The 27,264-nt window shown below is 40.7% G+C and overlaps 1 protein-coding gene across 2 annotated transcripts in view; it reads left to right on the forward strand.

Annotated features, from left to right (window-relative positions):
* SRFBP1 (serum response factor binding protein 1) overlaps positions 1-27,020 on the forward strand; it is a 214,390-nt gene extending 187,370 nt beyond the window's left edge. Inside the window, exons 5-8 of one of the 2 annotated variants that reach the window (XM_030193532.1) lie at positions 16,015-16,096; positions 19,009-19,750; positions 22,412-22,449; positions 24,692-27,014. In XM_030193532.1, coding sequence (XP_030049392.1) covers positions 16,015-16,096; positions 19,009-19,750; positions 22,412-22,449; positions 24,692-24,876 — 1,047 coding nt within the window. In that variant the 3' untranslated portion in view covers positions 24,877-27,014. Of the gene's footprint in view, positions 1-16,014; positions 16,097-19,008; positions 19,751-22,411; positions 22,450-24,691 lie in introns of both variants that reach the window. The other variant, XM_030193533.1, reaches the window with a different exon arrangement.
* The last annotated feature ends 244 nt before the right edge of the window (positions 27,021-27,264 follow it).

The following is a 27,264-nucleotide window of genomic DNA, read 5'->3' on the forward strand; positions in this document are numbered from 1 at the left end:
AAAAGGAATAGAGTCTGGAATTAGCAATAGAGGAGGTGGGGACAGACAGGAGAGATTTATCCACAGAACGGAGTACCCGATGGGGGGCATAGGGAGAGGTTTACCTGTATAAATGACTACACACACAGTTAAAAGTGTTATTTTAAAATTGCCCACTTTAGAGGAGATTCTATATATGGCGGTTAAAAAAATCGGCTCTGAAATCAGTGCCAACTAAGCACATTCTATAATCGGCACCTAGATTTAGGTACCGTTTATAGAAAATGCTTAGTTGATATTTCAGCGCCGATGTCTGTGCACATCCATTTACGCCAATAAAAACCTGGTGTAAATATCAGCATGTAGACTTATGCGCATTGGGCCATATTCTATAACTAGGCACCTAAATTGTGGAACGCCCATGAAACGCCCATTTCCCCACCCATGACCATGCCCCTTTTTGCCTCCGCGCGTTAGAAGTTCGGCGCACATCGTTACAGAATATGCTTAGCGAGTTGTGTGCATAAATTCTAATCAATGCCAATTAGTGCTCATTATTGCTTGTTAAGTTCTGTTATCAGCACTCATTAACTTGTGCCAACTAAATTGCATACAGTGTTATAGAATCTGCGCCGATTTTGGCACCTAAATCTAAGCTCACTATATAGAATCCGGGGATTTGTGCATAAGCTCACTATATAGAATCCGGGGATTTGTGCATAGGTAAAAGTATGTATATTGGTGGGTAATTCTGTAACAAGGTAAGTAGGTCCCTATTCTATAAATAAAAAATGGGTGCCTACTTTTCTTTATAGAATACTATTGTAACTGACTGAAAACACATATAAATTCAGGCTTGACCACCAGCCCTATAGCTAGTGTAAATGCCTATGTCTAGATGTTATCAGATCATGGAGTAGGGGTGAACCAAGTAGACAATTGCAGCCAAATGGGTAGAAGCAAATCTTTATTAGGCACCATTCAAATATCAGACCCGACAAAGGGCTGTGTTTCGACGGGAATCACTCGTCTGCTCAGGGGTCACTCAATAAACATAAAAATAAGGAAACATCAATAAATAAAATAGAAATATGTATTACAAAATACTAAATAATATATAATAAGTGTGCAAATATGAATGGACCAAACTGACAGAAAATAACTCTTGTGTACGTTCATAAGATTACTGTTACTACAAGTTAGAATAAACATCTAGAAAAATAATATGATAATATACTAAAGACAAAATAAAAAAATATATATGAAAATGAACATCCTAATAGGAATTTTTTTTTTTTAAAGGGAGACAAGGTAGCAAAATAATGAAAGGAAAATAAAAATAAAAAGTGAAAATAATATGCCTTAGAGAGAGATACAGAGAAACTAATCTCAGAGAGGATATTTTAAATGAGTTGGTGCAAGATCAAAACTGTAAAATACCGGAACCCATATGTATAAAGATCCAAAGAGACATATAAATCCAAAAGCAACACAATTTTTCCCAACAATTGTTCGATGCCTATAACCATATATACAACATTAAGTCAACTTAACCATCTCATGTAAAACAACGTTGGACATAACATGTGGAAATTATGGTATTCCATGACTTGGCATGTAAATTTGTGCTCCCAGCATATGCACACGCCCACCAGCAAAGTATGTGCCATAAAATCACAGTGCATACTTTTTCCACTAGTTGGTATTCTATAAGATCTCATTTACATGCATAAATGGCCACTTATGCATATAAATAACACATATGTGTTAGGCGGCGAGAGTCTGATAGGTACGGACGGGGAGAGGGATCTTGGGATGATAGTATCTGAGGATTTGAAGGTGACGAAACAGTGTGACAAGGCGGTGGCTGTATCTAGAAGGTTGTTGGGCTGTATAGAGAGAGGTGTGACCAGCAGAAGAAAGGGAGTGTTGATGCCCCTGTATAAGTCGTTGGTGACGCCCCATCTGGAGTATTGTGTTCAGTTTTGGAGGCCGTATCTTGCTAAGGATGTAAAAAGAATCGAAGCGGTGCAAAGAAAAGCTACGAGAATGGTATGGGATTTGCGTTACAAGACGTATGAGAGACTTGCTGACCTGAACATGTATACCCTGGAGGAAAGGAGAAACAGGGGTGATATGATACAGACGTTCAAATATTTGAAAGGTATTAATCCGCAAACGAACCTTTTCCGGAGATACGAAGGCGGTAGAACGAGAGGACATGAATGAGATTGAAGGGGGCAGACTCAAGAAAAATGTCAGGAAGTATTTTTTCACGGAGAGAGTGGTGGATGCTTGGAATGCCCTCCCGTGGAAGGTGGTGGAGAGGAAAACGGTAACGGAATTCAAACATGCGTGGGATAAACATAAAGGAATCCTGTTCAGAAGAAATGGATCCTCAGGAGCTTAGCCGAGATTGGATAACAGAGCCGTAGTGGGAGGCGGGGATAGTGCTGGGCAGACTTGTATGGTCTGTGCCAGAGCCGATGGTGGGAGGTGGGGATAGTGCTGGGCAGACTTGTACGGTCTGTGCCCTGAAAAGGACAGGTACAAATCAAGGTAAGATATACACAAAAAAGTGGCACATTTCTTGGGCAGACTGGATGGACCGTGCAGGTCTTTTTCTGCCGTCATCTACTATGTTACTATGTAAATGACTAGAGTAATGCCATTTATGTGTATTCCTGTTGCCTAGAAAGGCAACTCCTTACGCATAATAACAGCATCTATTCGCATTTTCCAGGGCAGATTGGACAGATTGGACTAACAGAGGCAAAACTCATATAACAGAGGCAAAACTTGTATAGTTTTCATGGAAATAGTACCCACAGAAAATCTGGTGCAAAATCCATGAGTACTTCTTCGCGGGTAGTTTTTTCTTTGGAAGACAGCGTGACTAATAAATATGTAAATCAAGCTTGTTAGTGAATAAGCTTGTTTTAACATACTAAAGAGCAAAGTGTAGCCGGAATCTGACTCTGTATTGCAGCTTCTCATCTTGTTACAGCTTTTTATTGCACGCTAAATGCTAGAGGCGCCAACGTATTCCTATGGGCGTCTCTAGCATTTAGCGTGCGCCTATTTTTAGCACGTGTTAAAAATGCTAGCGTGCCTTAGTAAAAGACCCGCTATGTAATTTGTAGGTCTTACTTGATAAAGGTAACAAAATACCACAAAGCATTTTTCCAGAAAATTATTATTACAGGAAAGATTGTGTTTTGTGAATGAAAATTATTTTTTGAAGATGCCAAAAGTACAAGCAGGACACTGGTCGAGTTTTGCTGCTTTCATTGTGCTGTATGAGTCAAAGAAATTAATTTAGAGTTCCTTCTGAAAAAAAGATGAAAATATTCATTTTATACACTTTTAATAACTACTTGCAAGCAAATTATTTTAATAGTATTACATATGTTGGTACATCTCAGATAAAAAAAACTACTACATCTGTTTATAGAAGTATTTTACAAATAATTTTGTTAAAGGAATATTATAATGACCAACTAAACAGAATAGTAATTTAGTCAACATCCATTTCTACCCACCACATCTAGTAAGGGCTCCAAATATGAACAAATCAATTAGTGTTATCTCTAATGTAGCCTTTCTGTATCAGCCAAGTCAGATACATTATGTTTCCAAAAACTGAGGTTAGAAATGGATTTCCCAAAAAAAAAAAACAATAGTGCAGAAGGTGAATTGGTGATTTATTCTAAACATCTGGCAGGATGATACCACCACTGCCACTACAACCACTTCCTCAGTAACTTAATTGAGAGATTGAAAGAGCATCTGAAACACTGGCACCAGTGATGTCTACAGTTTTTCCTTTCATTGTATGCCAAAAGGTTTGTATTAATGTCACCATGTACTGATGTTTTTCAGAAAATAACTCCAGTGGTCTGTAGATGCCTTAAAATATTTTTTTTCTTCAGTAGTAATATTTATACTTTAATTGCAGCCCTTTATACAGCTGAGCTGTAATCAATTAACTTGCTTTATCTGTGGTATTTAACTCCTGATCACATGGTTGTCCTATGTTACACAATAATTTGCCACCAGTGTGATCCTGTTTTTAAAGCACACAAAGCAAGACCTTCTATAGGAAGAGTTCATTAGAAGGAGACAGATTTTACACCTGCTTGTTATATTTTTCATGATAACATTTAGTGTTTGCCCTAGAAAATTCTCAGAACTGTTTTTCATACTTCTGACGTCACTTCTAATTAAAGCGTATACATTAAGGTGAAAAACAGTCTGTGTTCTCTCCGCTGTTCTCCACATCAAATGTGCCATTATCTGAGGGCATTTAAAGGACAATTTTAAAAGACAGTAGCCTTTTATAGATGGCCAAGCTTATGCACATGGTAGTGAGGTAATTTTTATAAAGGTTTTTCTTTGTGTAAAACACTTTTTATAAAGTTGTGTTTGGTATATTTGTATTTAAGTATGTCTGGTGACAAGACTTATACATCCCAAGGGCATAGTTTGAGTGGAGCATATGTGAAGTTATAATGTACCTGTGTGTTTTGTTTAAAAAAAAAAAAAGTACATGTATATACTGTATTCACACCAACTTCAAAGGAGGTGCTAATGCGTGCGTCTGCGTTTATGAGCTGTGGGTGCTGGTTCTAGGTGCCTATTAAATAAAAGCTTAGGTATTCTGTTATAAACTCAGACACATAGTATGTATGATGAACTATAAATAACAACAGGAGGAGATCACCCTATTATGTATGCACAAACATAGTACAAAACATAATATTAAGGGGATCTATAAAAGGCATGATAATGTCTATAATGTTTATATAGAGAGGAAAAGGCCTCGAGAAGCCCCCAGCAAAATTTTTGCTGTTAGGGGCTGGACTTATTCATCATTGGCCTAAAAAACCTCTCTTTCTATTATAGATATTTCTCTTATGGTATGTATGCACACAAATTCAACCAACCTGAGGAGAGGAATTTCCAGGAAAGAGGAGGGGTCAGCGTTCATGTGCCATTTCCCAAGAGCCAGACCTGTGCAGTTATTTCCAGTGCAGGTTACTTCTAAAAGCATCAGTTACAGCACAGGATTGTTCTACTTCACCTATTCAGGATTCAGGGCAGTGTCTGTAAATGGATTCATTTGCTCACACCATGGGGCAGAAAGCTACCGTGGGCAGAAGTACATGGGTAACGAATGGTCTGTGCTCTCATTTTGGGCCACACCATGCAGGAAGGGGTTCAGTGCTCAAATTTTGGCTCATGTAATAGACATCAGTACAAAACATATCTATCATCAGGTCTGATACAATGTAGAAGGGTTAGGGAAAGCCCTCCTGACCAGACCCCACTGCCCCTGATAGCTTTCTAAATGACCCCAGCCTTTCCCTGGTAGTCTAGCGGCCCTGCCCCCCCCCCCCCCCCATAAGAGCAGCAAAAAGCACTGGTAATCTAGTGGCTCCCTCACTCCCAACCCCCCAGCCATGATTTCCAATAATTATCCCAGTTAGTCTTGCGACTTCCCCCACCCTCCAACTTAAAAATAAAAAACCTGGTGTCTACCCTCCCAACCACAAAAAAAAAGAAAAAATAAATAAATCTCCAGTATGTAGGTTACTCTAACCCCCCCCCCCCCCCCCCCAAAAAAAAAAAAACAAAATCCCTAAATCTCTGGTGTGTAGGTTACCCTTCCACCCGCTGCGACCCTCCCATTCCCTCCCCCCAAGATGTACCTTAACAAAAGCAGGAGCAATGTCCTCTCGCTTCTGCATCTGGCACCGCTTTCTTGAAAAATGGCAACACCTGACCCTCATGCAGTACATGCTAGGATTCACTGAGTTGAGTGCCAAATAAAAGATTTTTTTTCTCTTATTTGGTACTGTGGGTGGAGACTACCAACTAAGAGGAAAAATACTCTTATTTGGCAGACCCACTCAGCGCAACCTGCACCATGCAGGGTCCGACACCACCATTTTTCAAGAGGGCAGTGCTAGAGAGTGGAGCAAGCGGGCATTGCTCCTGCCTCTGTTAAAGTACACATTGAGGGGGCCTGGAGGTGTTGTAATGGGATGGAAGGTTAACCTAGACACCAGGGATATTACTTCTTTAAGTAAGGGGAAGAAGGGGGTCACTAGATGTAGCAAATCAAGGATTCGGATATTGCTTTAAAGATTGTTTATTTACTGTGGTGATGTATGTATACTGCATAAGAGTGTTAGGTAATATGTGTGTGCCTATTGATGTGTGAATAAACAATCTTTAAAGCAATATCCGAATCCTTGATTTGCTACACTAGACTACCAGGGCTTTGGAGGGACTCATGTCAGGAAGCCTATGCAGCAATCAACTGAAGGGGGTGGGGATTTGGGTTGGGGGGGCACCACTAGACTACCAGGGATTTTGCCAGTATTTTTTTATGTCCCTGTTGCTGTCAATGCATCACCATTCACACCCTAACAGGATCAGAAACATTTTGCAGTGAGCTGCAGATTAATGCCACGATTTGAAAGCAGCAGTAATTTGCATACGTTACTTACAGCATGCTGCAGTAGATTTTGCTTGCTAATTTTGCGGTAGAAGCCACACGTTGAGCCAGCTGTACCATGAGGCTCTCTGCATCAGCCCCATGACAGTAACGAGTCTCACTCATAAGGCAGGGTAAAGGCAACAGTACATTATCTCCTCTTTGCAGTTAATCTTCTGAACTTTTTCATTAACTTCAGTGGTTTACCTCCTCCTGCAGTGGATCCATGAACTTATTTCCACTTCAGCAGGACTGTGGTGTATCATCGACTTGTAGAATAGTCCTCTGTGCAACAGTTGGTGACCCGGCTTCTGAGTCAGAGGCTGCACACTCATTGCCACCTTCTTCTCTAGGCACTGGTCTTTATCCCTCCTGAATTTTCCCTAGACATGGACAAATATTCTGTGGGAATACTTTCCAATCATACCCAACGGTGGCAAGAATTGAGTCTCCTGTAGAGACGTATTTTTATTTGAAATTTATTCAACCCATGGCCGCTACAGCAAGAAATGAAACCACAGGTGATGTTTTTGGCCGTTGGCTGCCTAAAGTTTTTTTTAGAGACTGTAAAGGCCACTGTCGCTGTTGTAATTCATGGGCTACTGCAGAATCAACAATTTCATATGTGGCAAATTCCACTTACCATACATCCTGTTTCCAAGAAAATGGATGTAAAATATAAGGTCCAGCTAGCACCTGGTATCAACAGTGTCCAACTTTGACACGTCTTTGTGATTGAAGCAGCCTGGAAGAAAGCAGAGAAGTGCAGAGAGTTTTCCAGCCCTCCTTCTGGTTAAGATCCACAGCTATTGGACCATTGGGTAAGAAGGTGTTCCAGAGGACTATGAATATTCCCTGTATTCTGCCATCCTTAAAAAGGAAAGACTGGTTGCATGCACAGGATCTCGGAGATACTTACACACACATCCAGATCCATCCCTATTGCAGAAACTCTGGCTCCTTCTTTCTGTGGACTACTGTCAGTACAAATTCCTCCTTTTTTTGATCTTTTTTTGCTGATGGTGGCATCCGCCCATCTAAACAAGCAAGGTCATCTAGTTTTTCCCATACCTTGATGACTGACTCCTGGCAGCTTCTTTGGAAAGCCTTAACTCCAGCCCTCAGGGACAAAGCATTTCACCTTCTCAAGAATTTAAACTTCATCATCAGCTTTCATAAATCAGCCTTGCTTCCTACAAATGGGATCTTATTTATAGGAGCAGTTTCAGACACGGTACAAGCCAAAAGGTTTCTTCCAATAGACAGATTTCAATAACTGATCTTACATGTCCACAACATTCAGGTTTCCACTGCGATCATGACCAGGGCCTACTTACAGATGTTGGGCATATGGCCACTGCTATCCATTCCCTTTGTTCATTTAATTCTGACAGATAACCAAGTTGCCATGCTTTATGTCAACAATCAGGGAAAGATGGGATCCTTCTGCCTCTTCCCATGCAGCAGCAATAATTTGGGACTTTGTCATCATCAGTCTCACCCAAATACAAGTTGCTTATCTCTTTGGTGTTCAAAAATGTATAACCAAAGGCTCAAGATGATACATCATTATATGTGTGCCACATGTTGGTGTTCCCAGGGCATAGTTTGGGTGAACAGAGACATAGTTGCAATTGGGTGAACAGAGACATAGTTGCAATGTACCTTTGTATTTTATAAAATACACAAGTACATAGAGTAGAGTACATGTCCACATTTACACCTGCTTTCATGTGGCTGTAAAAGCGTGCACCTACATTTGCATGCTACAAGGACTGGATCTGGGAATCTATTTTATAAAGGCACATAGTTGCGTATGTTGCTTTTATAAAACAGGCTTTTATTTTTTTTAGTTTTTCACAGAGACTTCTGTTGTAAAATTAGGCCCTTAAAGTCCATTTTAAAACTTTTTCTTTGGCAAAAGATGAATTTTGGAGCATTTGACCTGCTTTTAGTTAAAACGAAGAAAGATTTTATTATTTTGAATTACTAATTGGATGCTAAATTTCTAATCACCTTTTAAACACTCATTAATACTGGTTAATCAATGATATGCATGTATAGACTAAGAAGAAAATGAAGCCAGAGGAAATTAAAACACTAGCAATTAATCTCTCCCCCCCCCCCCCCCCCTCTTTCCAAATACTTTTACCATGCAGCATTTTCCCCTTTATTCTCTGTTCATTGTGTTTTCAATGTGCTTTATTTTGCTTCTTTTTCTTGTTACCAAAGCTAGTTGATTATACTTCGAGGATAAAGTAATTTGCCCGAGTAGAATGACTTGGCAGCAGATTGCCATTTTCTGTTTTGCTAAAAGTGTATGTTAGCTTTCACAATATGCAAAAAGAGGGTGTTCCTGGGAGCATATCAGGGGAGTAAAATAGCACACAGAGATTCAAACCCTTGTGGCTGCCTGCACAAATCATAAATGTAAACTGCAAATATCCTAATGGAACTTTGGATGGTTTCCCTTAAAATAACTTCAGTGTACATAAACTAAAAGTGCCCAAATGTGTTACAAACCATGTGGACTGTTTAAAATTGCCTGCTTTGTATGCTGGCTTCAATTTCATCCAGCAGATTGGGGACTAAGCATATTTCCTGGATATGGTATAGTTTACACATCAAAGTCAAGTCCACCAGCTTTTAACTTAAAAGCAAAATGTACCTTGTGTGCATATGCAGTTTTATAAGAACACATGACAAGTAATAACATCTCTCTCCCGAATTTGACACTCAAGTTAATGTTTTTGAATTATTAGCTGTTGCTTTGCAGTTCCCCTGCATTCCTAGGAGAATTTCAGTTAGCACGAAAGTAATAACTAGCCCTGTGATTCAATTTATGTACGCTGACCATGATGAAATGACAAAACAATATCATACACTGTATAATTAGGTTGGAATCATTCCCAGCAAGCTCGTTTGTAATTCTGATCCAAACATGGAGTCTCACAGGATTTTAGTAGAAAGGGAAAAAATATATGGCCTGGCAATTGGATATACTATATAGGCTGTGAATGGAATTCAAGTTCTGCCCCTTCTGCTGGCGTTTGCCATCAGCTTGGGCAATTCACTTCATCTCTCCTGGCTGTTGATTGTAAACTTGCAGGAGGCTCAGGCCAAGATGCACTAAAAAATCGTTAAAGCCCTTCCCTTACCGATTCCCTTAGCGAATCGGTAAGGAACGGGCATGCATCAAGGAAAAGGAATGCAAATGAGCTGCTCGTTGTAGCTCACTTGCATTCTCTATTCCATTGGTAAACAGTCGGCCGGTTGAGCATGTGCAGAGCAGCCAAGCGTTATGCTGGCTGCTGTGCGCATGCCAAATACGCCTCTGTGCCGCCCGAAAGGAAGACGCCGCGCCGCTCACTCCCTCCACGGCCTGCTGCAGGAAGGTAGCTCAATCGTAGCAGGAGAGTGCAGTTGAGGACGTCCATCCAAAAAGATGTCCTTTTTGGACGTCCTCCCCCCCCCCTCCCCCCAAATAATTTTTAGACGTACTTCACTCAGCTGAGAGACCTTGAAGTCTCTGAGCCAATCACAACGCGTTTAGCTGAGCTCTGTTCCCTTTGCTTGATTGATTTTTACAAATGCCGAGCTTTGCTGACCCCCTGGCTGCCGGCCTCCCTCTAACCCTTCGCAGGGCCAATAACACAGCTCTTGTGTCTTTCCTTCCCCCTACCAGTGATGTCAAAAGAAACCAGATCCAAATGTGCAGAATAGAGAGAGCTGGTTTTGTATCTGCTGCGTTAGCACCCTTAAACTACACACCCTGGGCTTTACTTTTTATTTGCTTAAATAAAAGGGATTTTTCGTCCGTTTCTAAAAGCAACCTCCAATAGATGTGTAATGATTTAGCTTGATTGGGTTTGGGCTGGGGTCGGCTTCGCTATAACAGCCTGTGGTGTTCCAGCCTGCAGCCTTTGAAATTGATGTTTGGGGAGGGGGTTGGGGATGATCAGGTGGAAGGGCTACCGTATACATGCAGCTGCTCCCCCATTTCCCTTGGCACCTGTTGTGATGGCCTCCCTGCATGCGCCTTATTTAGCCGTCTATCCATGCCTTGGGAAATCCCAAGCTTGCTGCTTATAGTGTAGCTGTTATAATAATTGTGGTTGCAGGATATGCCCGGGGGGGCGGAGGGGTTCCCCAGGATGGAAATCATGGCTTCAGGCTTTCAAGCGGTTCTTCCCATTCCCCCAGTCTTTTGGAGACCACCAGGGAATAGGCAGCAGCGCTGCAATTCGGGTTAATGTTTGCTTGAATAAGTTTGCTTTGGGGTTGACTCGAGCTGTAAAGATGTCCTTTGTATTTCCTGTAGGATATCTGACAGACCTTGAAGTCTGAGCCAATCACAATGCGTTTAGCTGAGCTAAACGCGCTGTGATTGGCTCAGAGACTTCCAGGTCTCTCAGCTGAGTGAAGCACGTCCAAAAAGGACGTTTTTATTATTGCAGGGGGGGGGGAAACGTCCAAAAAGGACGTCTTTTTGGATGGACGTCCTCAACTGCACTCTCCTGCTAGGATCGAGCCGCATCGGAGCCTTCCTGCAGCAGGCCGTGGAGGGGGGTGAGCGGCGGGACGTCTTCCTTTCGGGCGGCACAGGTTTTATTAAGTGAAGGACGTCCAAAAAGAACGTCTTTGGAGTGGGTTTTTTTTTTTTTTTCAAATGAAGGACGTCCCTGACGACATTTTTTTCTTCCGATTTGCCCCAATGAGAGGTGTAGACCTCCCGTTAGGTTTTTCACGGTAAGGGGATCTGAAAACCGTAGTGCATCTCATAATAGCCTTACAATAGCCTTTGGATCATCTGCATTCCGTTTTCGTTAGCTGCTACCGTGGTCGGAAAATGGCCTTTAGTGCATGCCAGGGTTTACAACTTACTCGTTATTGGCTCGTTAAGTTTATTGCATCTGGCCCTCAGTTCATTGTTTCTAGCTTTGTACTGGCAGCAATGGAACCGGTCATTTTCTCAAAAGTTCTTCTTCTGTACTTCAGATCTTTCCAAACTTAATAACACAGGACAGGGGCACCATTCTACATTCCAACCTCAAGTCCTTGGTTCTGACAATGGAAATTGAGCATTGCTTAGCTTCCTCCTTGGGTCTACCCCCTCTGATATAAGAATTCTTAGTGAAGGTGACAAAACCTTCCATGAGGCAGTCATACATATTCAAAGGAAAGAATTTTTCCCTCTAATGCTTTAGTAATGGCCAGGATCTATTTTGTGTCTTCAAATGATACTTCAATATCGCTGTTAGTTAGAGAGTGCATTTGATCACTCAGTACTGAGAAATCTATTCAACTCTTGCATTACCCGATTGGGCTGTTCCTCAAAGCTAGGAATATCTGGAAACTGGGGCAACCCTGAGCTTGTGTGTCTGATTCAGTCCTGTTGATCAACGGAGAAAGCAGAGCTGCTTACCTGTAGTGGGTGCTCTCTGCAACGGAGTCAATCAAACACACAGTCCCAACCACCTCTTTAAGAGTTATTCTTCTTGAGCTATGTAACTAATCGAGGAAACCTAGAAGACTACCGTGCACAAGAAAGACCACATACGTGGAGAGATTTACATTAGTATTGAGCTCTGGTAGAGATCATCAGTTACATACAAGCGACTTTATTCTTTTGGAAATGCAAAAGTATGCATATAAGTTGCTCTCTTCCCCAACCCTACCCTCAGGAAATCCTCCATAATTTGTATGTGTATTTATGTGCACACATACATGTTTTTGCCAATTTTCAGAAACCCCAACCCCAATCCCACACTGCTCTGGATCATATTTCATTCTGTGTTCTTATGCAGCATAATGATAAAGCCTGAGAGCTTCCAAATACACAAACCCAAACCCTTCAATTAAAATTAGATGAAAAGGGAAATTCCTTAGCTAGTTTGGTTAAAGTATTTGTAATTCTTTTCTTTCAGTAATGAATTCCATAATCTGACAGCCACCAAAAGAATTAGTGGTGGCAATGAAACCTGATTGTGAGAGCAGGACAACCTATCCAGTGCATAACAATATAAGGTGCTCCCATAAGTACCTTGGGATTGCCCCACTGAAGAATTTAAGCACAAATGAGAAACATTTACCTCACTCTAGTAGAAGATAATTTCAATAATATAGTCCTAACAAAATATGAACCATCATGTTCTGTATGTATTAAAATGTAGAGAAAGTATTTATTTGGCAATCCTACGAATAGAAAGTTATAATAATCTAGTCTATTGGCACTTAGAGTTGATTAATGTTGCCAAATCATTTGTCCCCAGAAAAGATTTCAACTGCTGCAATTGCCTTAAATGGGAAAACAAAACAGGTTTTAGAGTGAGATCGCACATTAAATTCAGAATATACTAATGCTGCACAATCTATTTATTTTTCATGGCAAAGGTTTTCTCCATCAGTCTCCATCAATGATTTGCATGGCTTCTTCTTACTTACTTTTCTGGATTTCAATAGTAGTCTGTTATCTGATGGCCAAAAGGAAATTTTCCTTAGATAACTCCTCTTGGTTAGATGGGAATAGGAAAAGTTTCACTGTCAATTGTTAGTACAGTGGAACCCAGAGATAACGCTATGATTGGGATCCATAAAATGCTATTGCGTTAAACGTGGGGTCATATTATAGTGGAGACAATAGAACATATGAACACTGTTGAACCAAAAATTGATCTGTTGCAAAAAGAGCTGTATGCAAAAAAAGGGGAGCCAAGACATGATTGCGTTATATGCAGATTTGTGTTATTGCTTAGCACATTATATCTAGGTTCCACTGTACATCTGTAAGATCTTTTTAAACTGTTTTTGTTAACATAAATGAACAAGAATATGGGCCTATGTGTCAGGTTTTATTTCTTTATTTGTGTATTTAATGGTGTTAATTATTTAAGTAGTGCTGATGATATGTTGTGGCAGGTAGCACTGCGAGGCCATTTTACTAAAACCTAGCGCATGCAAAATGCTGCATATTCTGTTTTATGCGTATGGGTCATGTGGCACTTAGCACACACTAATGGTCGTTAGCACACGCAAAGCTTTAGTAAAAGGGCCCCTGAGTTAGGCCTGTTGTTTCACTGGCTTAGCTTAAGTGGATAAATAGTCTAGAAAGCAGCTGTACTTTGCCACTCTACAAATAAACTTTTGTGTAGCTCATAGCCCTCTTCTAAACCCCACCTCTGATCTTATGGAAAACTTTTTCTCTATAGGACTTCCTACGGCACAGTGACTGGATAAAAGTCATCCCTATAATTCTTACAAGTCATTTTGAATATCAGGCCATTGGTCTTGAAGTTGTTCTATACACTAATCATTTTTGTCTCTTCCTGCTTTACCTATTTAAAGCTGTTAGACAGCTGCTTCCTTTCCTAAGAAAAAAATGATTTGATCAAAGTGATGCATGCATCTATCATTAAGGGGCCTTTTACTAAGCCGCATAAGTATCTACGCGCACCCAGTGCACGCCAAAATGGAGTTGCCACCCAGCTACCACGTGGCTCTTGCGGTAATTTCATTTTTGGTGCGCATCCCAAAAGTCATTTTTATTTTCAGACCTGCGTATTGGGTGCGTGCCAAGTGGCATTTGACACTCGTAGGTCATTACCCAGTGAGACTTTACCCCTAGGTCAATGGCTGGTGGTAAGGTCTCAGACCCAAAATGGACACGCAGCAATTTTCATTTTGCTGCACGTCCATTTTTGGAAAAACATTTTAAAAGGCATTTTTTTACAGGTGTGCTAAAAAATGATTCTGCATGCGCCCAAAACACGCGTCTACACTACTGCAGACCATTTTTCAGCATGCCTTTGTAAAAGGGCCCCTAAATTATTATAACTCCCCTTCCTGTGCACTCCGCTCCATGGATAAATCCTTCTTATCTGTTCCCTTCTCCACTACTGCCAACTCCAGACTTCGCGCCTTCTGTCTCGCTGCACCCTACGCCTGGAATAAACTTCCTGAGCCCCTACGTCTTCCCCTTCCTTGGCCACCTTTAAATCTAGACTGAAAGCCCACCTCTTTAACATTGCTTTTGACTCGTAACCACTTGTAACCACCTGCCTCCACCTACCCTCCTCCTTCCTGTACACAATAATTGATTTGATTTGCTTACTTTATTTTTTGTCTATTAGATTGTAAGCTCTCTGAGCAGGGACTGTCTTTCTTCTATGTTTGTGCAGCGCTGCGTATGCCTTGTAGCGCTATAGAAATGCTAAATAGTAGTAGTAGTAGTAACTTCAGTCTTCTGAAAGACTAACTAACTAACTAACATTTCTAAAGCGCTACTAGGGTTACACAGCGCTGTACAATTTAAACATAGAAAGACAGTCCCTGCTCAAAGAGCTTACAATCTAAAAGACAAGAGAACAATCTAGAGGACGAGTGAACAGTTAATCTGATAGGGTGGATAGATTGGGGCATTCTATATTTCTCAAGCGGTTAGAGTGTATGAAGAACCGTCAACCTTTTCAGCATGCTTTTGCACACATTGTAACTAGATGCAGTTGCAGGACCAATTCCCGATCCTTGAAATGCAACATTGGTTCCCTATAAAATTTTGCATACAATTCAAAATTTAATGTCTTTTTTTTTTAATCCTCACAAAACTTGCAATCTAGTTATATTACGGGCTATTTGGTTGCTTTTGTGTCAGGATGTTGCATGGGTAGTAACCTGAACAGAGCCGCAGATACAGCCCTCACCATTTTTGTGGGCAGATTACATAGAACATTTTGGTCTTTATCTACTGTCATTTACTATGTTACTATGGGGCCCTTTTACAAAGTTGTATTAAATGCTAATACATGCTTAAATACAGGGAAAATGGCCTAATGCAGGATATGCTAAGCACACACCTACCCCTTCAGAACAATTTAGCCTCCTAAATGGCACGAGGGGCCCTTTTAACAAAGGCGTGTAAGGGCCTATGCGCATCCAGCGTGCGCCAAATCAGCATTACCGCCTGCTACCACGTACCTCAGTCAGTAATTCTGAATTTGGCGTGCACAAAAAACATGCGGTAGAAAATATTCTATTTTCTACCATGTGGTGCTAACCTGGCGGTAAATGGCAGTGTACGCGTGCTGCATGCCTACCGCCCGGGTGGCGGTAAGGTCTCAGGCCGAAAATGGACACGACGCTGGTTTTTATTTTGCCAAGCGTCCTGAAACCACAATCTCAAGCTCTTCTAGAAAGTGAATAGGCTTGTACAGTTCTGTGTACAGTAATGATACTATCTATATCGGAGCTACTGTGTTTAATTTCACTTAATCTGGCACGTCACCACTTACATGATTAGTGTTGTGGCAGTTCAGCATTGCTGATTCATTTGTATGAGTAGTAACATAACATAACATAGTAGATGACGGCAGAAAAAGACCTGCATGGTCCATCCAGTCTGCTCAACAAGATAAACTCATATGTGTATACCTTACCTTGATTTGTACCTGCCTTTTTGTAGCAGTTCAGCACTGTTGATTGGCTTGTTCACTGTCTTGCTTGCAATGGGTTCATCTTTTGCGATTTCTTTTCTGCAGCCAGATAGCAGCATAGATGATCGAGCTATTGCAAGGCTAGCAACACATCCACTGTTAAAGAAAAAAATTGCTGACCTTAAAGGTATGAAATGCAGAGCCAAATCTGCTATTCCTTTTCTAAGAAAAATATAAATTGAACTGTAATGTTTTGGGAAGGTGATCAAATAAATTTAGGCCTGCTATGGCAGCACTTAAGTTTGGTTGGCCAAATTAAGTTGCTAGTACTGAAAAGCAGTTCTAGCCACCTCTCTCTCTTTCTCTCCCCCCTCCCTCACTCTCCCCCAAATTAAACTTTTCCCCCTGCCTGCCCGCCCAGAATATTTGTAGCTAAATGTAGTCACTTTACCCAGTCTCGAAAGTTTTGATCTGGCTAGCTAAGGGGCCCTTTTACTAAAGTGTGATAAAATGTTGGCCTAACACATTGTAATGCAGGACTTTCCCATACACTAATCCCAAATTTACCATAGCATATTTTTTAAAGGTTTTTTTTTTAAAGGTTATTTTTATTTATTTTTTATTTTTGTTACATTTGTACCCCGCGCTTTTCCACTCATGGCAGGCTCAATGCGGCAGGCAATGGAGGGTTAAGTGACTTGCCCAGAGTCACAAGGAGCTGCCTGTGCCGGGAATCGAACTTAGTTCCTCAGTTCCCCAGGACCAAAGTCCACCACCCTAACCACTAGGCCACTCCTCCACTCAATTACATAAGTACATAAGTAATACCACACTGGGAAAAGACCAAGGGTCCATCGAGCCCAGCATCCTGTCCACGACAGCGGCCATTCCAGGCCAAAGGCACCTGGCAAGCTTCCCAAACGTACAAACATTCTATACATGTTATTCCCGGAATTGTGGATTTTTCCCAAGTCCATTTAGTAGCGGTTTATGGACTTGTCCTTTAGGAAACCGTCTAACCCTTTTTTAAACTCTGCCAAGCTAACCGCCTTCACCACGTTCTCCGGCAACAAATTCCAGAGTTTAATTACGCGTTGGGTGAAGAAACATTTTCTCCGATTTGTTTTAAATTTACTACACTGTAGTTTCATCGCATGCCCCCTAGTCCTAGTATTTTTGGAAAGCGTGAACAGACGTTTCACATCCACCTGTTTCACTCCACTCATTATTTTATATACCTCTATCATGTCTCCCCTCAGCCGTCTCTTCTCCAAACTGAAAAGCTCTAGCCTCCTTAGTCTTTCTTCATAGGGAAGTCGTCCCATCCCCGCTTTCATTTTAGTCGCCCTTCACTGCACCTTTTCCAATTCCACTATATCTTTCTTGAGATGCGGCGACCAGAATTGAACACAATACTCAAGGTGCGGTCGCACAAACGTTCACATTAACATGTAGTGCCTGCAAGAAATTAACATGGGAGGCCTTACCACCTCCTATGTGGGAAGCTGTAAGTGGCTTTTACGTTAACCCTATGTTATCCAGTTAGTGTGCGCTAATCCCAATACATGAGCTGGCTAATGCAGAAATGCCCACTCTCTGCCCATGACATATTCCCTCCCTAAATAATTTTTTAAAAATAACTAATATGTGGATTACCATGCACTAACAGTTTAACACATTTTTGCTGTAGCCGTGTGGCATGCACTAACTGTGCTTTAAGGGCTTAAGGGTCCTTTTACAAAGCAGTGCTAAAATGTGGCCTTAGTATGCCATTACACGAGACTTTCCCAATTGCTAAAGCCATAGCGTAGCAGTAACATTTCCAATTTTTGTATTAATGGCCACGAATTTTGTAGGCGGTAAGGGCTCACGTGCTAATGGGTTAGTACACAACAATTTAGCTGTGCACAACTGATTACCACAGAAACGCCCACTGTCCACTTCCTCCCCCAGACACACCCTCTCCACAGTAAAATAAAGCGAATTTTTTTAGTGTGTGGTGTATACTTGCCAACCTGGAACTTGCTGCAGGACGCCTGAGTGTGCCCCTCAGTAAACTCTTTTAAGCTGCAGTGAGCACGCGCTAGTGCATAGTGCAGCTTGGTAAAAGGACCCCTTAGTAAGTTCTTATTTAATTGCCAAAAGCATAAATATTTTTAACTATTAATGGGTATCATACAGTGGAATTCTATGAGACACAACACAGATGAGGTGCATGGTAATTGATATTTAGACTTAGGCAATTATCTTGTTTCCCATGTGATTTCAAATGAGGAAGGTTAAAGTAAGAAAATTGTACTGGAGAACTTTTGACACACACTCAAACACTTAGGGGGTCTTTTCCGAAGCCGCAGTAGCGTTTTTAGCTCATGGTAGAAATCAACTGGTGGTAAACACTGAGACGCCCATAGGAAAATAATGGGTATCTCAGCATTTACTGCCAGCTGATTTCTACCACAAGCTAAAAACACTACTATGGCTTAGTAAAAGACCCCCTTATTCGATTCTTGGCATATAAATTCAATTTTATGATACCCAATAATATTTTAAGATATTTGGCTACAACTATTTGCAATTCATTACGTTTATGATAGCTGTCAGTCCTTTCTATATTCAAGTCCTTGCTTAACCACCTTCTGAAAATTGACTGTATGGATTATTGTATGTTTTTAGTGCGTTTGACTATATGTTATTTTAATCAGTATAGTTTTGTTATTTTATTTATGTGACTTTGACGCATTTAAACTGTTTATCAAAACATTGTCTTCCACTTATTTAATGTTTATATTAAGCAATAATAAGTATTTTAATGCAAAGGCAAGTGGTTAATTTCCAGTAAGTCTGACACATTCACGCCCCTAGTCAGTAAGCTGCGTTGACTTACAAAGGTGAGCATTTCCTTTCAATTTTACCCTGATCTATTTAGGTGTGTGTTACTATATCTTCTGCATCTATGTTAAGAATCATGCTTTCTATAAAAATTATAGCATGTTTTGTAAATTAATTGATTAGGAATTTAGAAAATATAATTAGTGACATGACACTTTCTTTATAATCTAATTTTTCTTTTTTTTTTTTTTTTTGCTTGTATACCTGTAGCTGCTGTAAAGGCCTTTAAAGATGCAAGACGGAAGCAGTCAACAGTTCAGCAGTCCGGGGAGCCAAATTCCACCAAAGTTTCAGATCAGCAAGAGATGGCACAAAACTGTAGCAGTGACATTCAGATAGAAAGCAAGCAAAACGACAATAAAAGAGCAAAAGTGGATGCACAACGGGTCATTAGCATGGATAATAAAATGCCAAACATGGACATTCAAGACCAGAAGCTGCTAGAGAAAGAAACAACTTCCACTCCAGATGACATATCTGCACAAACTATTGAAAGTCAGATGCCTCTTCAAACTGAAACGGAGGAGAAAGAACCAGCTATTCAGAAGCAGCAGAAACTTACCTTATCAAGCAGATTAGAAACATCGAAAAAAACAGAGGGCGGCAGCGAAGATTCTGATGGTGAAGAGCAAGAGTACTTTGATGACAGCACAGAGGAAAGATTTTTTAAGCAGTCATCTGGCCCTGATGACAGCGACAGCAATGATGACTTCTTCATAGGTAGAGTTAGGCGAACCAAGAAAAAGAAGGTAGATAGCAATGCTTCTTCAGCACAAGGAAAAGGAGACCAAATGTTAAAATGCTTGACAAATGAAGTAAAACACTTTGACTGTCGGGGGATGCCCAGTGAGGAGCCAGAAAACAGCAAAGCTAGTGGTAAAGCAGCAAAACTGGAATCAGTATTTTGCAGTTCCTTGTCTGTATCGAAGCAAAAGTCTATATCCAAGCAAAGGTGAGGATATCTTCTTGTCTGAAACCGTGTCAGATCTGATTGTTTTTATTAGCAGTAATTACCTCCAGACAGACATGACATTTGGTACTGAATTCAAGCCAAAGATTTCAGCCATATATCAGCTAGGCATTGCAGTATTTTGTTTATTTTTATTTTTTATTTTTGTTACATTTGTACCCCGCGCTTTCCCACTCAAGGCAGGCTCAATGCGGCTTACATATTATATACAGGTACTTATTTGTACCTGGGGCAATGGAGGGTTAAGTGACTTGCCCAGAGTCACAAGGAGCAGTATTTTGTATCGTAAATCGGTTAAAACCCGGTCAGTATTTTGGGCTGAGCAGAACACAGTTTGGCCGATATGTGGCCATCTCTCTGACCTAATGTGCAACTTTCTTTAAATTAGTCACCTTACTTTCTAGCTCTTCTTACTCTCTTACCTTTCTATATGTTCCATCTTTGCTTTACCCTTCACTATCAATTAAAATGTTCTATTACGTATTGTGTTGACATTATAAGTAGTATACTATGCCATACTTTATATTGTTATTTTTTTTACTGCTGTAATTGCCTATTGGTCATGTTTGATCTATTCTTAATGTGCACCGCCTTGAGTGAATTCTTTCTAAAAGGCGGTAAATAAATCCTATTAAATAAATAAAACAATTATGGCAAATTATTCTAATGTGCTCACCCAGCTAGCAGCACCTGCTGTCCAGATATGTGCCATTGGTTGGGGCTGTTCATTGATTTTCAGCAGCATTGTCCAGACCAATGGTTCGCAAGCCTGTCCTGGGGGAACCCCAGCCAGTCAGGTTTTCTGGATACCCACATTGAATATGCATGAGAGAAATTTGCATGAAGTGGAAGCAGTGTGTGCAAATCAATCTTATGAATATTCATTGCAGATATCCCGAAAACCTGACTGACTGGGGTTCCCCCAGGGCAAGTTTGGGAACCGCTGGTCCAGACAGTGCCATGAAAATCATTAGACTGCTCTGTCACTATCCATAGAGCTCCAGGAAGGTCCATGGGCAAGTGAGTTAATGGCAATATTCAGACCACTCACCGGCTAACTGGATAAAGTTAGAGCAGCACAAAGGCTGTCATGTTTTATCCAGTTATCTATATCACCGCTAATCGTGTAGCACTGCCTCTGACCGCCCTCTCCAGATATTCTGCGCCAATCACTATCTGGTCACTGGCCCTCAATAATCTGGATGTTTTATTTTTAGCTGCAGCAGCCAATGTTGAAAAAAGATGCTGACTGCCGCAACTCAATATTGACCCGTTAGGTTTTAGTCAGCCTATCATTTAGTATTGCTTTGGTTGCAAACAAGTACTGTATTTTTATGCATGTTACATGCCCATGCATATAGGACTCAGTTCCGTAAATGGTGCCCAAAAAATGCATGCTAAGAGCTATTCTATAAAGGGCACTCCGAGGTAGGTGCCATTCAGAGAATAGCACCAGAATCCTCGCCCAGTTTTGGGTGCGAGGATTTACACCAGCTGAACCCTGGTGTTAAATACCTGTGCCTAAATTAGGCACGGATCCTCCCGAATTCTATAACACTGTGCGCAACTCCTAGCAATGCACCCGCCCCACCCATGCCCCTCCCATGGCCACGCTCCTCTGGGATCCGCATGGAAATATTTACATGCACATCTTTATAGAATAGTGACAATAAAGATGTGTGCATAAATTCCAATTTTTGCCACTTAGCTCCATTAAATTGATTATTAATATCCAGTTATGGTGTTAATCAGTGGCATAGCCAAGGGTGGGCCCAGGCCCACCCACCTTGGGCTCAGGCCCACCTGGTAGCAACACTCCTATGATGTGGCTGGCAGGGATTCCCGAGCCCCACCAGCTGAAAACTTTCAACAACTGTCCCTCTTGCATACCTTGTAAATAGCCGATCTTTGCCTGCTAATGTTGGGCCTACAGCCTTCCCACTGATGCAACTTCCTGTTTCTGCATAGGCAGGAATATGTCAGAGGGAAGGCTGTGGGCCCAGTGCAAGCAGTATGTATCAGTTGCTGCTCGATGCAGGTGAAAATCTGCCATTTAAAAGGTATGCGGGAGATGGGGGATGTTTCAGAGACCATATGGCCTGCAGGCGAGAGAAGGAGAGACGAAATCACCTGTGGGACGGGGCGGGGTTCTTCTGCCCACTCATCTTGGGTACAGGCCCACCCAAATTTGGGTGTTTGGCTACGCCCTGGTGTTAATTGGCTTGTTAAGTAATTAAATTGCACACACACTTTGGGCTGTGCCCATGTTTGCATGCACAATTTTGAGCGCTATATATAGAATTAGGGGGATAATGTGCAATGCACACAAATTGCGTGTCTTTGTGAAAATAAACTCAGATAACATGCACTATACCAGTTCATTTTTCTAAAGCATGCTAACTGCAAAATTCATTTTTTAAAGAGATTATTTTTACGTTTTTGCAAGCATTATTAGCGCACAAAACCTGCCCCCCAAAAATGAAAGACCTTAAAAACAAACATGCTAGTTATGCAATTGTAAAAGTACTAGTATAGTGTGCTCATATATATATATTGTGCATGCTATATGCGTAAAAATACCGTAACGTTTACTATCCTTATTTTCTTTTTACATCTGGTAACTTTTTATTCTTTTATTTTTAGAACTGTTTCAGGACATCTCCCCAAAAACAGAAAGACAGGTAGGTGCTGAACCTAGACTTGTTTTGTGTAAAAATTGTTGACATGAAAACTGTACAATCTCCCAGTTCCAACAGTTTTTAAGGGAGTAATGCTAATTTTACAAATGCCCACAGGTGCATTCATTTTGCTCTTGAACTTTACTAGACTTTCAAGTAAAAGTATGCACATACCTTTACTTCGAAAGCTATCCCAGGAAAAGTACCTGCATATATTTATGCATACTGACTTGTAGGGACACCTTTTTGGAGGAATATTACATTTATATTAAAAAAAATATAAATAGATTTTCATGTGAATCTAGTTGTACAAGAGGGGAAAGGACAGGGAATTGCAGGACCATAGGGGTGAAGAGGAAGGATGGGGGGAGGGCAAGAAAATGCTGGACCATAGGAACAGAGGAGAGATGGGTGGGCAGGACAGGGAGATGGGCTACAAGTATGGGTGGAGAAAGAGAGAGGAAATGAGCTACAAGAATGTAGGAAAGAAGAGGGAGGGAGATGAGTGAGAAAAGGATGGTGAGTACAGAGGGTAAAAGTGAGTGAAAGAAGACAGAATAGGAGGCCAGAGAAGGGAGACAGAAGAGCTAGACGGTGAGAGGAAGGGATGGAAAAGTTGATAGGTAAGTGAAACATAGGTTTAGGACTGAAGAATGAGAGGGTACAACTTGAGTGGGCAGACAGAAAAGAGAGAGAGGAAATATGTCCAAGACACGGAATGGAAGAAGATAGGAAGAAAGTGGAGAGAGGACAAATGACAGCACCCACTGGAAAGAGAGCTGAAGACACACAAGAAAACAGAAAAGAGCAACTGAGACCATCAACAGGTTTGGAAAAATAAAATACACAGACAACAAAGGTAGAAAAAGAAGTTTTATTTTGAATTTATTGGGTAAAATATATGAGCTGGGAAATTTGCATCACGGATGACTTTGTATTTTGTTGGAAATGCATTTCTGGTTTTAATTTTTCTTGTGGTACATCCTTAGTTTGACTTCTTGGGCTCTCTTGTTCTGTACTTGGTGAGGGTCTGTCTGTGTTTTTGTATATCACGGAGGTGTGGTATTCTGTTTGCATATAGTTTCTGTGTAGAACTCTGTAGCAGTTCCATTTGTTCAGTTTTACTAGTAATAGGTTTATTGATGTTCTAGGACCCCAATGTAATATTGCAGTGCTGCCTAGTTATAGGTAGGATTCATGTTGTTTAAATCATAGCAATTAATGGTATTCTTATATCGTAAGTTTGCCTCGTGTATGTTAGGATTTTTTTTTTAGATTTTGTATTGCTTCACAGTGTACCTGGTAGTAGTATTAATGTACCGCCTGCAAGCCCGAAAGCTATTGAAACAGTGTAAATACAGTAGTGGAGAGATTTATATTGCTATTACTCAGATGACAAGCGAATCAATATATATATAATTTTTTGTCTGATAACTTTTATGGAGAAAATGTGCTGGTTATGATCTGTATCTGTTTGGGGGGGGGGATGCAAGGCATATTTATATTTTATTCATAAGAACTACCATACTGTATCAGATTAAAGGTCTATGAGGGTCATATATGAAGTGTGTCACGTATGTGAGCATTGTCCGTCAGATGTGTCCCGGCTGAATAGATGTTATGAACCACTGCTCAATAGTAATCAAAATTGTTTGAATTAACAAAAAAAAATGAAATTTTCAAACTGCTGGTTTCCCTATTATGTAACAAGGTAATGGATTCGATGGACCTTTGGTCTGACCTAGTATGGCAGTTTTTTGGAGGGGAAAAGTAGCATTCCAGGCAATTTCGTATGTTTACATTAGATCAAAAATGAGTTGCTCAAATATTCCTAACTTTTGAACTTTTCTTCTTGCATCACACAAGATCCATTCAACATCTAAAGCTGATTTGTTTTAGTATAATGCAAGAAAATGAAGCTGGGAGTTAAGAATCTTTAAGCTGCTTGTGGGTATTTTTTGTTTGTTTTGTTTTTGTTTTTTTTACTTGCCTGGATGTCGGAATGGACACATTTGGGAGAAATTTTCAAAGCCATTTCCATGGGTAAAATGCTGATTTCCATAGGTAATGCACCTTTAGTAAAGTTGCTTGCTCTATATGTGGGTAAAAAGTATGTGCCAAGTAGCATTTCTCAAATACTTTTACCCAGGCTTTGTATGGCTATCGTGTATGAAGGGGTTATCATTGTCATGTCCTGAGTTTCAGTATATTCACAAAATAACGGTTCACCTTTGTTTCTGGCCAGCTTCTCTCCAGCAATGCAAGCCACAGATTACAAAGCAACAACCCAGTAAAGGTCCAGCCGTAAAGCAAGAGAGGAGAAAAGAGCAGCCACTCCATCCTTCGTGGGAAGCAAGCAAGAGACGCAAGGAACAGCTTTCTCAAATTACAGTATTTCAAGGCAAAAAGATCACATTTGCTGATGACTGAGTCTATTTTTATTACACTTGTAAAATAAATGGTTGATATTGCAATGCAGTCTGTTTTCTTTGGCCTGGGGGAAAGCATTGGCTTAAGGCTGAACTGTTATCTCTTCTCTAAATTACTGCAAATCTAAATTTGCCCAGAATAGAACAGCACAGGCTGGTTCCTCACACAGAAATGTTCATTATAGGTCAGTGTTCCAGTGTACCTAACTCAAAATATTTCTTTATGACTAGGGTTTATGATAAGATTGTGTTTTATGGACAGCATGAGTTACAGAGAACAAAATTGAGAATATCATAATGCCTTAGTGTGACTTCACCTTGAGTGCTGTGGAGCTCTGATTGTCCCCAACTCAAAAAAGGTATGTAATATGTAAACCACATTGGTTGTACCATAGAAAGGCAGTATATCAAATACATAATCCTTCGATATAGTGGAACTAGATCAGGTTCAGAGAAAGGCTACAAAGATGATAAAGGGTGTGTAGCACCGCTCTTATGAAGAAACTTTAGTGTACTTCAGTTTTGAAAAGACGACTGAGAGGGGATTTGATAGAAGTTTAGAAAACTGAAAAGGGAACTACAGGATGAGCTGGCTAGTTCAATCTGTGTTGTGAGTAAATTAATGGAAACGGTGCTAAATCGGGGAACTGTGCCGTTCTGGAATCCAGTGGATTAGAGGATTTGTCAGACAAATCGGGTCAATTTCATTGACCAGATGACCTGAGAGTTGGATCAGGGGAGAATGCTAGATGTGGTGTACTTAGATTTCAGCAAGGCCTTTACATAGGTGACTCATAAACTGAGCACCTTTGGTATGGGCCAAAAAGTGACTGCCTGGGTCAGAAATTGGTTAAGTGGGAAACAACAAAGAGTAGTGATAAATGGAGTTCATTCTGAGAATGGGGATGTTAACATTGATGTACTGCAGGGATCAGTCATTGGCTGTACATGATATTGTGGAAGAGTATCGGGAAAGGTTTGCCTCTTTGTGGATAAAACCAAAATCTGCAACTGGGAGTACACCCTGGAAAGTGTGGATGACATGAGGAGGCATCTAGGAGAGCTTGAGGCATGGTCTAAAGTATGACACCTAAGACTCAGTGCTAAAAATTGCAGTCATGCATTTGGGGCTGCAGAAACCCAAGGAAGCTGTAGAGGTTGAAGTACTTCTATGCACCAAAGCCAAAGAAGAGCAGGACTTGGAGTGGAGAAGTGTCCTAATGGTTAGTTCAGTGGACTTTGATCCAGTGAAGCAGTGTGGCTCAAGCTTAGGGCTCTAGAGTGTGTGTGTGAAGACCATCAGGTAGATTGCTGCTTGCAACATTGTATATATAGCTGATCACAAGTTTTGAAGGTGTTTTTCTCGGATATTTTGACTCCTGAAGAAGACATTATTGCCGAAAAACGGCTATGTCGAGTCTGATCCTTGTGCCATCCACATGTGTATTTGATTTGGACTCTTAAATTAAGGCTTTTCTTGGATTAGAAGGCCCTCATGTACCTTGTCTCTATTGATATATTTTCGCACTATTCTGGTTCCCAAAAGACTCCTTGAGGTTTTTTCAATTTGCGTGCCTACATTTAGGCGTACCAGTACTGGTTTACACTAGCGTTCTGTAAGAAAACTTATGCATAAGTGTTTGTTTAGAGTAGGCTCGATAACCCATGGAAATCTGGGGCCCGAATTTTGGTGATTTTTTTATAGAATTACCTTCCTTGAGTGTAAGAGGTATCCATGAACCTTTTACACTTTATATCATTTGTGCAGTGTTTTAATGAGTAAGAAGAAGAATATTGATTTAGCAGCTTTGGTCATGTCTTACTCTTTTTGCTATTGTTATTTAGAGGATAATTTTCATATTGCTTATGTTGTTGCAAAGTCTGCTAGAACGTTTTACCAGTACATTTATATCAGCTTTCAAAACAAAAGCATGTATGTATTTTCACTTAAGGCAAGTAATGCAGTAACTTCATACCCATGAATGCCTCCACTCAGTTCAGGAAAAAGTACACACATGACTGTGGCAAAGGGGAAGGCAAGCAAGGCAACCATCTTTGGTGCCGAGCCAGGGAGGCACAGCATGCATAAAGTTACACCTGTTCTAATCAAGGTGGGTGTCATTTTATGCATATAACTGCAGGTAAGAAGTGGTTATATATATATATATAGTGGAGGAGTGGCCTAGTGGTTAGGGTGGGGGACTTTGGTCCTGAGGAACTGAGTTCGATTCCCGGCACAGGCACCTTGTGACTCTGGGCAAGTCACTTAACCCTCCATTGCCTGCCGCATTGAGCCTGCCATGAGTGGGAAAGCACGGGGTACAAATGTAACAAAAAAATAAAAACAATAAATATATATATATAGTCACGTAGATGCAAATATATATAT

Source organism: Microcaecilia unicolor, chromosome 2 (assembly GCF_901765095.1).
Source record: "Microcaecilia unicolor chromosome 2, aMicUni1.1, whole genome shotgun sequence".
Taxonomy (NCBI): Eukaryota; Metazoa; Chordata; class Amphibia; order Gymnophiona; family Siphonopidae; genus Microcaecilia; species Microcaecilia unicolor.